Raw genomic sequence first — 12969 nt, forward strand, 5'->3', positions numbered from 1 at the left:
AAGGTTGTATGTTGCATCCACCTGCTGTAACTTGTCTTAAATAAACTGTAAGCACTTTGTGGCAGGAACCATATCTCCTTATACAGTGCCTAGCACAGTTGGTCCTGATCCTGACAGGGCCACATGAATATTATCATAATGGTGTGTAACAGAAACCAGTCTCCATTCATTTTTTAATCATTCAGTCCATGCTGGGAACTTGTCAACTGTCGCAGGCAAATTTGACAAAACTGCTGTCACATTTTGTCATATAATCTCCTTGCATACTGTATAGATATTGAACACAGTTTTTAGAATATACATTATGTATAAATACAACATTAATATCTATAAATATTTTTTTAAAGAAACAAACAGCTGTATGATACCATTGTGAAACAGATGCGGGTTCCACTTAGAAATATTCGGTATGTTTGTATTATTTTTAATATCACAAGTCATAAATTTTGTTCGGTGTTTGTGAGTTCAAGTAAAACAGATATGCTCTAGAACTTTGTTATTCAGTTTGTCTTTTTGTGAACATTCCATTACTGAAAAGTGGATAACAGCCCTAAGCGTAGCTTTCCTATTGATGTAACTTCAAAAGTGATATGGATTCTAAATCTGCATTGGTGAATATGAGTTGGTGTTGACCTTTCACTCTCAGGTTTTCTTTAATAGAAGTCAGAACAAATTCGGTTTTATTAATTTTCTCTGCAATATTCAGGGTGTGCAGGTAGTGATGCCTGTAACTGGGGTTGCCAGACACTTTCCATCATAAGACCCTTTTTTTAGGTTCTTATAATTTTGCCTATCTATAACCATTTTAGCTGAAATTTTCCATGCTGGTTATCTGCCTCAGACTAATTTTTTTTTAAAAAAATTCAGCAAAATTTTTTGTCACTTCTGAGCATGAGGTTAGGGAAAAATACTTTTGCTTTGGTCATGTTAAAAAATTCTTCCAATTGTTTCATTGAGAAACTGTAGCATAGAGGTTCCCAAACTGGGGGTCAGGTCACAATGCTTAGGGGACACTGTTTTGGTCTATAGTGGTATCCTACAGGCAGCGTGACCTCGCACATACCATACATATGACCCCATTTTAACTAATTAATTTCCTTCCAGGACCCAAGACAGCATGGAGGAAGCCATCTGGAAGAGCAAAATAGCATCCTTTATACAGCATGACCTCATAAGCACCACGTGTGTCAGGTCAAACCACATGGAGGACACCATTTTGTTTGTTAGAATGGCTTCCTTCATGCTGTCTGGGGTTCTGGAAGGAAATAGTTAATTAAAATGGGGTTGTGCTGGCAAAAAGTTAAGGAACCCCGGCGGTAGCACCTCTTTGCTGTAGAGCAGGAATTGAAATTTGGCAAGGGCATCATTCTTGTGTCAGCGATGTGCCTTTTGGAACCTCCAGGAAAATCTGTCCAAATTTGGCCAGGTTGTGAGCCTTTGAAAACCTCAAAAAGAAAAGGAATACTAGTGGCACCTTAGAGACTAACCAATTTATTTGAGCATAAGCTTCAACGGGTAGTGATAAATGGCTCCATGTCTAGTTGGCAGCCGGTGTCAAGTGGAGTGCCCCAGGGGTCGGTCCTGGGGCCGGTTTTGTTCAATATCTTCATAAATGATCTGGAGGATGATGTGGATTGCACTCTCAGCAAATTTGCAGATGATACTAAACTGGGAGGAGTGGTAGATACGCTGGAGGGGAGGGATAGGATACAGAAGGACCTAGACAAATTGGAGGATTGGGCCAAAAGAAATCTGATGAGGTTCAATAAGGATAAGTGCAGGGTCCTGCACTTAGGATGGAAGAATCCAATGGACCGCTACAGACTAGGGACCGAATGGCTAGGCAGCAGTTCTGCGGAAAAGGACCTAGGGGTGACAGTGGACGAGAAGCTGGATATGAGTCAACAGTGTGCCCTTGTTGCCAAGAAGGCCAATGGCATTTTGGGATGTATAAGTAGGGGCATAGCGAGCAGATCGAGGGATGTGATCGTTCCCCTCTATTCGACACTGGTGAGGCCTCATCTGGAGTACTGCGTCCAGTTTTGGGCCCCACACTACAAGAAGGATGTGGATAAATTGGAGAGAGTCCAGCGAAGGGCAACAAAAATGATTAGGGGTCTAGAGCACATGACTTATGAAGAGAGGCTGAGGGAGCTGGGATTGTTTAGTCTGCAGAAGAGAAGAATGAGGGGGGATTTGATAGCTGCTTTCAACTACCTGAAAGGGGGTTCCAAAGAGGATGGCTCTAGACTGTTCTCAATGGTAGCAGATGACAGAACGAGGAGTAATGGTCTCAAGTTGCAATGGGGGAGGTTTAGATTGGATATTAGGAAAAACTTTTTCACTAAGAGGGTGGTGAAACACTGGAATGCGTTACCTAGGGAGGTGGTAGAATCTCCTTCCTTAGAGGTTTTTAAGGTCAGGCTTGACAAAGCCCTGGCTGGGATGATTTAACTGGGAATTGGTCCTGCTTCGAGCAGGGGGTTGGACTAGATGACCTTCTGGGGTCCCTTCCAACCCTGATATTCTATGATTCTATGATTCCGTGAGCTACAGCTCACTTCATCAGATGCATTCAGTGGAAAATACAGTGAGGAGATTTATATACACACAGAACATGAAAAAATGGGTGTTATCATACACGCTGTAAGGAGAGTGATCACTTAAGATGAGCTATTACCAGCAGGAGAGCGGGGCGGGGCGGGGGGGGAGAAAACCTTTTGTAGTGGTAATCAAGGTGGGCTATTTCCAGCAGTTAACAGGAACGTCTGAGGAGCAATGGGGGGTGGGGGAGGGAAATAAACATGGGGAAATAGTTTTACTTTGTGTAATGACACATCCACTCCCAGTCTCTATTCAAGCCTAAGTTAATTGTATCCAGTTTGCAAATTAATTCCAATTCAGCAGTCTCTCGTTGGAGTCTGTTTTTGAAGTCTTTTTGTTGTAATATTGTGACCTTTAGGTCTGTAATCAAGTGACCAGAGAGATTGAAGTGTTCTCCAGCTGGTTTATGAATGTTATAATTCTTGACATCTGATTTGTGTCCATTTATTCTTTTACGTAGAGACTGTCCAGTTTGACCAGTGTACATGTGATATATGCTACCATGTGCCAGAAATGCCCCTCTGCCATGTATGTTGGCCAAACTGGACAGTCTCTACGTAAAAGAATAAATGGACACAAATCAGACGTCAAGAATCATAACATTCAAAAACCGGTTGGAGAACATTTCAATCTCTTTGGTCACTCGATTACAGACTTAAAAGGGGCAGTTCTTCAACAAAAAAACTTCAGAAACAGACTCCAATGAGAGACTGCTGACTTGGAATTAATTTGCAAACTGGATACAATTAACTTAGGCTTGAATAGAGACTGGGAGTGGATGTGTCACTCTCCTTACAGTGTGTATGATAACACCCATTTTTTCATGTTCTGTGTGTATATAAATCTCCTCACTGTATTTCCACTGAATGCATCCGATGAAATGAATTGTAGCTCACTAAAGCTTATGCTCAAATAAATTGGTTAGTCTCTAAGGTGCCACTAGTACTCCTTTTTCTTTTTGCGAATACAGACTAACACGGCTGCTACTCTGAAACCTTTGAAAACCTCGTTTCACACGTGCTCAGTAGAAACTTGTTAAGGTTTGGTAACAAATTTTCCAAAGATTCCATCTGTATTGGGCCTGCTCTATCCTAAGACTCTAAAGGATGAGTAGAACTTTCTGTGAAATTGCTCCTGTCAGCAGCCAGGGACCATTGTTGTGCTGCATCTGGGAATTGAGAGCAGGGAGAGATTCTCTTCTGTGTTGTCAGTGGTCTCCCTGCACACACCCAAGCAGCAAGGAAGAGGAAACAACATGACCAAAATGCTGAGGGGTGAGCAGCTGGGTCTGTGGGGTGGTGAAAAGGAAGACTGGGACAAGGCAATGGGGGAACAGTGTTGAGGTATGATAGCGGATAGGGATTGGGATGAGGAGCTTGGGGGCATCTGTGGGGAGAGACATGGACAAAGACAGGCCAGATGAGCCAGGAGAAAGAGTTCAGGTTTGGTGGGAGATGGGTCAGAAGGATATGTAACCACAACAGTATACTTCCCTCAGAACCTGACATAGAGCCCAGAATTCCTAAATCTCCACGTTTTACTGCTGTCAGCCAACAGCTGTGAAACCCCTTGAGAAAATGTTTGCCTCATCTCCCTCTAAAGACTGCTCAAATAGACCATGACAACCTACTGCTGCTGTCAGTTACTCTGTTAGTTCAAGTGGCAGAGATCTGTGCTGTGGATATGAAGGATGTAATTCTGCTGATGAATCATATTGTTCCACATGTTGGAATTTGTTTTATTTTCACCTTTTACTTTTGTAAAAACCTAGGAAATTACTTAAAAATCCTACAATTAGAAGAACATTATGATTGTAAAATCAGGCACTCACAATTTAGGAAATGCCATGTAACAGGGAGCTTAGAGGGACAGTTGGACTAGTGGTTGGAGTGCTTTTCTTGCTCCCCACTTCTGTGGCATAGGTGCCTCAATCATTAAGGCAGGAGGATTGGGGGACTTGGGCCTTCCCACTCCACCATCTCCCAGCCTAGGGCCCTGTGTAAGTCAATCCCTTAGTAGGGGACCTCCAAGCGGGGAGTCTGTGTCCACTGCCCTGGGCTATTTTCTACTGCTGCCACTTCAGTTTGGGGCATGGCCCCTATAATTGTAGTTCTATGGTGGCTTGTCTCTAGTAATGCCCCCGATGGACCCTAGACAGCATCCTACTACAGTCCCAGGTTCCTCTGGGTAAGGCATCCATAAGTTTGGTGGGGTTGGAACCTCCAACAAGGTCTCTGCGCTTCGGTCACCCAGGTTCCTCTTAGGCCGGGTGCTGCTCGGCCTTTTTCTCCATCTCATTTGGCCAGGAAGACAGTGTTTGGTTCCTGGTGGCTGCCTTGGGTAGCAAGCTAGTGATCCTTCCCTCAAGTAGGCAAGCAGCTCATTCCTGCCTCTTCGCCAGTCAGCCCCAAAGTGAGCCAGGCTCCATCCTTTTTTCTCCCCTCCCAACCTGGCATTGGCTGCAGGTGTAACAGGATGAGGCTAGCTGGACCCAAAGGCTCTCTTTAACCCTTTCCATGCTGATGAGGGTGGTTTCTCTGCTTTACCACCTGCCATAATTAAAGTTGCCTGTATAATCTTAATTCACCCCCTCTTGTATGTATATATTATGATAGTCTTTAATTACATGAACACAAAATTACTGTTTTCTCCATAGGACCTCTGCTTCATTGAGTGAGATGATAATTCAATATTTTTACCTGCTCATTGTGTGTGGCCTCAGGTCTTATTTACTGCACACCATTCAAACCTACACTGAATACAAAATTACTAAATCCCTCCTGGGTGTTTCTGTGATGCTCTCACCATAGTACCTGATGTACTTCACAAACAACAATGAATTTCAGAGTAGCAGCCCTGTTAGTCTGTATCCGCAAAAAGATCTTAGAGACTAACCAATTTATTTGAGCATAAGCTTTCATGGGCTACAGCCCACTTCATTAGATGCATAGAATGGAACATATCGTAAGATGTTTATATATACATACAGAGAACATGAAAAGGTGGAAGTTGCCATACCAACTCTAAGAGGCTAATTAATTAAGATGAGCTATTGTCAGCAGGAGGGAAAAAAAACTTTTGATAATCAGGATGGCCCATTTCAGACAGTTGACAAGAAGGTGAGAGGATATTTAACATGGGGAAATAGATTCAGTTTGTGTAATGACCCAGCCACTCCCAGTCTCTATTCAAGCCCAAGTTAATAGTATCTAGTTTGCAAATTAATTCCAGTTTAGCAGTTTCTCATCGGAGTCTGTTTTTGAAGCTTTTCTGTTGCAAAATTGCCACCTTTAAGTCTGTTACTGAGTGACCGGAGAGGTTGAAGTGTTCTCCTACTGGTTTTTGAATGTTATGATTCCTGATGTCAGATTTGTGTCCATTTATTCTTTTGCGTAGAGACTGTCCGGTGTCGCTAATGTACATGGCAGAGGGGGCATTGCTCGCACATGATGGCATATATCACATTGGTAGATGTGCAGGTGAACGAGCCCCGGATGGCGTAGCTGTGAGAGTGATCCCAAGATCTGTGAGATCTCACAGATCTTGGGAGACAGACCAGCCCTCGCTTACAGACAGCCCCCTAACCTGAAGCAATTACTCACCAGCAATCACACAACAAAAACACTAACCCAGGAACCTACCTATCCTTGCAACAAAGCCCAATGCCAACTCTGTCCGCATATCTATTCAAGTGACGCCATCATAGGACCTAATCACATGAGCCACGCCATCAGGGGCTCATTCACCTGCACATCTACCAATATGATATATGCCATCGTGTGCCAGACACAAATCTGACATCAGTAACAGACTTAAAGGTGGCAATTTTGCAACAGAAAAGCTTCAAAAACAGACTCCAATGAGAAACTGCTGAACTGGAATTAATTTGCAAACTAGATACCATTAACTTGGGCTTGAATAGAGACTGGGAGTGGCTGGGTCATTATACAAATTGAATCTATTTCCCCATGTTAAGTATCCTCTCACCTTCTTGTCAACTGTCTGAAATGGGCCATCCTGATTATCACTACAAAAGTTTTTTTTTTTTCCTCCTGCTGACAATAGCTCATCTTAATTAATTAGCCTCTTAGAGTTAGTATGGCAACTTCCACCTTTTCATGTTCTCTGTATGTATATATATCTTCTTACTATATGTTCCATTGTATGCATCTGATGAAGTGGGCTGTAGCCCACGAAAGCTTATGCTCAAATAAATTTGTTAGTCTCTAAGGTGCCACAAGTACTCCTGTTCTTTTTAAGAATGAATTTATCTGACAGCACCCCTGTGAGAATAGATGGTGGTATTATCACCTGTTTATGGATGGGAAAATGAGGGTTTGTCTACACCAGGAAATTAATTTTTACATTGCTATACCAACATGATAATACTGTTGTAGCTACTCTTATAAACACTTATTAGGAATAACTGGCCTCTTTTTGGTTTTGGTTTTTGAAGCAACATAAACTAAACTGAAAAAAGGCCACAGTTATTCCAAATAAGAGTGTCCACAAGAGTAATTGTAGAGCAGTTTAATTATACTGATATAACTAATGCCTGTTCATTTCCCTGTGTAAATATACCCTGATGCACAGAGAGAGAGGCTAAAATTGTCAAGTGTGTGTTAATTTTGGATGCCTAACTTCTGACACCTTGGCTCTGATTTTCCAGAATTGGTAGCATTTTTATAGCATATCGTATGTTTAAAGCACACTTCATCAACTTAAGTTGCAGATCTGAGCGCTCATCTGGCCCCCATGTGTGTCATGTTGGACGCCCAAAAAATGAGGAACGCAGTTAGTGGGCAACCAGCATTGTCCATCATCACATAGTAACTCCAGCCCTGCACAGCTTCTATGTGTGACCATATGGATAGCGCAGGGGTAGAATCAAGTTCTCCAGTGCAGCATTCAGCTGCCTTAACCAGGAGACCATCCTTTCTCTTCCTGCAGCCACCTGCCTCATTCATTCCACGTCTTCCAACTTCTGCAGCAACTGAGGCAGGAGTCCTGCAGACAATAGCAACCTAAAAAAGGTCTTTTAATGGGAACTATTGGGCAACCTTAACTATAAGTGTCAATAATAGGAAAGTGGGTAAGCAACTGGCAGTATGGCAGTCTAGTGGTATAGTAATTCATTGTGTGACAAAAGTGTTGGTAATTGTTTATAGTTTAGTTATTTGTTCCCTGGTGCTCCTGGAGGAAGGAATGCCTTGTAACTCTAGTAACTCTCTTCAGCTAATACAGGGTCAATGTTCATAAATGCCTGTTTTCCTTGGCTGGAAAGCCGGGTCTCAGTGCTTGTCTTCGGTAGGGGCTAAATCGGCACCACTGCGATCAATGCAATAGTGTCAATTTAGCAGGTGAAGACGCAATAAGTCGATGGGAGAGCACTCTCCCATCAATATCAGTACTCCACCTCAACAAATGGCGGAAGCTATGTCGCTGGGAGATCATCTCCCATTGACACAATGTGGTGTAGATGCTGCTGTAAGTCGAGCTAAGCTATGTTGACTTGAGTTACGTAACTTATGTAACTTAACTAGCATAACTTAGATCGACTTAGCTCATTATTGTAGACAAAGCCTATGATACAAAGGCATTTAGGAGAAAGTGAAGAGAGACTGGAGAAATTGCAGCCTACTTCTCATGCTTCCTACAGAAGGAAGCAACTGTGAATGAATAGGCTAGAATACCAACAAAGATTAACTAATTAGAAGAAAAGGTATCTCTCTAGCTCTTTGAACACAAACTGAACTTACTGAACTTTCTAAAGGATATTTTTGAGTGTTCTGGGATTCAGGCTACAGCATGTAAAAGCCATGTTCTACCATAAGTCTTACAATTATAATCCTGATTGAAATGTTATTATTTTAGGAGGCTGAAATCAAAGTTGTGCTAAAATCTTAAAAAAAACAAGTTGCTTTTTCAAAATACTTTTTTCGGACTTCAAAGGCAGTATTTTTTCCCCAAGAGGACTTATCCTGGCCTCTAAATATGTACCTGTAACTCTGCTCACACATAAAATGGAATATGTATGCACAAATGTAGTAGACAGATTTCTGTATCTGTATGCAAACCCAGAAGTTGTTTCTGAACATTTGATGCTAAATATTTTTATTAAACTCAACCTTTTACCTTTGTTTGCTCCCACACAGTGCTGATGGAGGTGTCAGTAACAATAGTTTTGTCATGCAGATGACTTCTGACTTAATTAATAAGAAGATAGACAAGCCTGTAAACACAGATATGTCTTGTCTTGGAGCTGCTTTTCTAGCAGGTCTTGCTTTAGGTATGTATATTCTTTGAAAAACTTTCCATCTAAATATTTGCTGACTAGTTTTTTTCTCATTATAATACATACAGTTGAAGACTACAAATAGATCAGCAGAACTTGTACATGGCTTCGTCATTCTTTAATTTTCCGATAATAAATTGTCCCTAAATATTCAGTTAACCATTTTCACAGTTTCACTGTCATTGTGGAAATCCAAGATAAAATAGCGCTTTTCATTCATACATCCGTGTGTGATGGAACAGAGGGGAGAGAGCATGGAGCAAAATATACAAAACTAGTTTAATGGGACAGTGCATCTAACACAAATTAATGCCATGGTCTTGCAAACACTTATGCACTTGGTTAACTTATGCACATAAGTAGTCCCAATCATGTCAGTTTAAAAAGTTAAGCTTATATATGTATGTTTTCAGATTACAATCTAAATGTGTAAAATAAGTTTAGAAAATCGTATTTTGTTCTTAAGATTTTGACAGTAATAAGCAGAAGGGATAGTATAAAGTGAATTGACTGTTAACAGAAAAAGATTCAGCTCCAGTAAAGTAGAATCAATCTATTTTAATTAACCAGGCTCCAATGAAAACCCAAATGTGTCTATTAAGCAATGGTCTTTATTAACAGTAATATATTTTGTTGATGGCTATTTGTATTATTAAATGGCTTTTAAAATGTGTATAGTACAAAACATTAAAATATTTAAAAATCCTATATTAAGGTGAGACTTATTCAGCAGATAAAACAGAGTAAGGAAACAGCCTGAAGTAGACAAAGGGACCTTCAGTATATAATTTATAAGTGTGAACTGTTTGTTCGCATATTTTACATAGACTTGTAGGCAACACGAGGTATGATTTGCCATTTTTCTATCCTTTTAAGTAAGGAAGTAGGAAAATGACCAGTTTTGCCCTTGGTTCCCCTGGTCCCACCTAGTTGAGAAGCCACCCGTGGCTGAGGCCTATTGTCCCCTTGCTCATTTTCCTAATTTTGACAGAACCTAAATGAACATAGATGTACTAAATCCGTTTCTTGGAAACCATCACAGTTAAGCAGATATACTGTTTGTCAGGATTTCAGTTAAGTGAATTCTGTTAGAATTGTTTCAGAATTTAAAAATATTCACCCACTTTATAAAGAAAGTTACTGGAATGAATAAGGAAAATCCTAATTATCTTCACCATGCTTCTAAATGTAATTATTGTTCAATTGTATGGATTTGTTCCCAACACAATATTTGCAGTTAAGCTTTCGGATTAACTTTGTACTTACAGGGTTTTGGACTGACAAAGAACAACTAAAGAAACTGAGGCAAACTGAAATTGTTTTTGAGCCCAAGAGGGACTCTGGAGAATACAAACTTGCCATGGATAATTGGATAAAAGCAGTACAACGTTCCTTGAATTGGTACAGCCAGACATCATACTAATGGAAGAGTTCACTTTTTTGAATGGCCATCGATTAATGAAACCTTAGAATTTATAGAACAATAAAAACTAAACCAACACTTTTTTATGGAGTTTACACTTGGTTCTGTTGAATTTCAGGAGCCTCCCTACTTCTCTTAGATCAGTTACTACTGCATTTTGACCCATCATATCCTCCTTGCTATACCTGCAGCAGCCATGTCCCTTTGGTGACATGAGGGTGCACAAGAACCTTGAACGCCACTGCCGTGTGTGGAGTATAAGATGATTCATGGTCTCTGGGGTCTAAGGACACTTATCCCAGTTATGGTGAACAAGGGTGGGGAAATGTGGCAAAAGATACTTCTTGTTTGCCTTTGTCAGATGGAGATTTGATTACTATAATATGCTCTGCATTGGGATACACTTTGAGATCATTTACAATCTTAACCTAATGCAGAGTATAGCTGTCTTCTTATTGGCAAAGCATTCTCCATGAGGGGTTGTTCTCTACTTTGGAACTCTGTTCCCCTCCCTTGGTTTGAAAGCCTGAATTTCTTAACTTTCAGGGCATGCTGAAAAACCATTGTATTTTGATGGGCATTTCTGGGAAGAACAGGGTGATTGCATTTTATTACTTATGGTGGACTTCATTTAATATGGGTACTTTATGTATGAGTATGTGTTGCTGACTATGAGCTATTATGTTACATCTTAATTGACTAGACAGAATCTATATTTGTAATGAGTTTTTTATCCATAGTGTGTGTTATTTTGTACAGTGTCTAGAGCTTAGGTACTATATTAAGTCTAAATATAAATACTGTGGATCAGTACTACATGAAATTGTTTCTATGATTTTTATAGCTAACTGTTCTTATCTGATATGCAGCTCAACAGATCTTTAATTTTGTAATAAAAGACAATCTTATGGCACTGTTAATTAATGCAAATAGCTGTCAAAAGTAATTACATATTGTATCCTATTTTTTCAAAAGGTATATGTATTGTGACAGTGTTGGGCCAGATGGCTACAGGAGAGTGATAGAAAGCAGATATATTAGCCCCAGGTTAAGTAGGTCCCTTTTCCCTGGGTAAGGTAACAGGGAAGGTTCCAGAACAATCAGGAACTTTCTGGAAACAATTAAGGCAGACAAGCTGATTAGAACACCTACAGCCAATCATGAAGCTGCTAGAATCAATTAAGGCAGGCTAATCAGGGCACCTGGGTTTAAAAAGGAGCTCACTTCAGCTTGTGGTGTGTGTGAGGAGCTGGGAGCAAGAGGCGCAAGAAGCTGAGAGTGAGAAGTATAAGCATTATCAAACAACAGGAGGAAGGTCCTGTGGTGAGAATAAAGAAGGTGTTGGGAGGAGGCCATGGGGAAGTAGCCCAGGGAGTTGTAGCTGTCAGACAGCTGTTAAAGGAGCCACTGTAGACAGCTGCCATCCACAGGGCCCTGGGCTGGAACCCAGAGTAGAGGGCAGCCCGGGTTCCCCCCCCATCCCTCCAACTCCCTACTTGATACCGGAGGAGTTGAACTGGACTGTGGGTTCCACCAGAGGGGAAGGTCTCTGGCCTGTTCCCCGATCCACTAGGTGGATGAGCAGAGACTGCGGGGATTGTTCTTCCTTTCCCCATGCTGGCCAGTGATGAGGCTAACTGAGGGAATGGCAGATTTGAGCCACAAAAGTGGCAAACTGAGGGCTGCCGTGAACCTCTGAGGTGAGAAAATCTGCCAATAGGCGCAGGACCCACCAAGGCAGAGGAGGAACTTTGTCACAGTATTAATGTTTTCTAAGCCATCATTATTAAATTATATTGTGCTAAAGCAGAGCTAAATATGCTTTGTTTTTGAAGACATCCTTTACTATTACTATTTTTAAAACTAGAATAAAAATTATAATGAATATAACAGAGTAAGTTATAATTTATAGCAGCATCTAGCTATAATTAAGAGTCTTTAATAATTTTCATTATAACCCCTTTTTGTCAGGAGTAGCTCAGCTGCAAAATGTATTCCAATCTTAACACTCTTTAAAAAATTAAAACTTACTAGCTCTTGATCTCTGTAGACTACTTGCTTTTAGCTTCTTTTAAGGATAGATTTTTAACATACTGAGGATTCAAATGAATAAAATTTGCATTGAGATACTTTAAACAAAGATTATTAGTATGACTCCTAGTCTCAAATTGATTTTATTTTTGTCAGAAATATGTATCCATAACAAATTGCTGTGTCTGTATATTAATAATATAAGAAGATTGTGGGTTTGGAGTTAACTTCAAACAGTCCAAGTCCAGCTACTTTTCCAGACTATTTTCTCTGGAGTTCATTTCATTCATTTATGTTAGTTTTAATTCAGATCTAGCAGTGAAGACATTGTACAAGCTCCTCTACATCAACCTCTATTTGAAAATTCTAGGCCTTTCACACACACCTTACTGTTAACTTAATTTTAGATTCCCCCTTAGGGATAGGTTTTTCTTTAGTTTGAAAAGCTTATGTAATTTCTACCTTTTTTGTCAATTGGGCATCTTCAGTCATAAAGCACAAATGGCAAATATTTCCAATCTGTACTTATATTTTAACCTGGAATTCCATATTCGAGTTTATGAATATTTTACTTAGGGTGGGGCACTACCCCACATGATTCAGATGTGAGGATTGA

General features: G+C 40.4%; 1 protein-coding gene across 1 annotated transcript in view; it reads left to right on the forward strand.

Moving 5' to 3' along the window:
- Positions 1-12109, forward strand: part of GK5 (glycerol kinase 5) — an 82980-nt gene extending 70871 nt beyond the window's left edge. The window contains exons 14-16 of the mRNA XM_074963838.1: positions 348-407; positions 8760-8893; positions 10168-12109. Coding sequence (XP_074819939.1) covers positions 348-407; positions 8760-8893; positions 10168-10322 — 349 coding nt within the window. The 3' untranslated portion in view covers positions 10323-12109. The remainder of the gene's footprint in view (positions 1-347; positions 408-8759; positions 8894-10167) is intronic.
- Positions 12110-12969: the final 860 nt, after the last annotated feature.

Source organism: Natator depressus, chromosome 9 (assembly GCF_965152275.1).
Source record: "Natator depressus isolate rNatDep1 chromosome 9, rNatDep2.hap1, whole genome shotgun sequence".
Taxonomy (NCBI): domain Eukaryota; kingdom Metazoa; phylum Chordata; order Testudines; family Cheloniidae; genus Natator; species Natator depressus.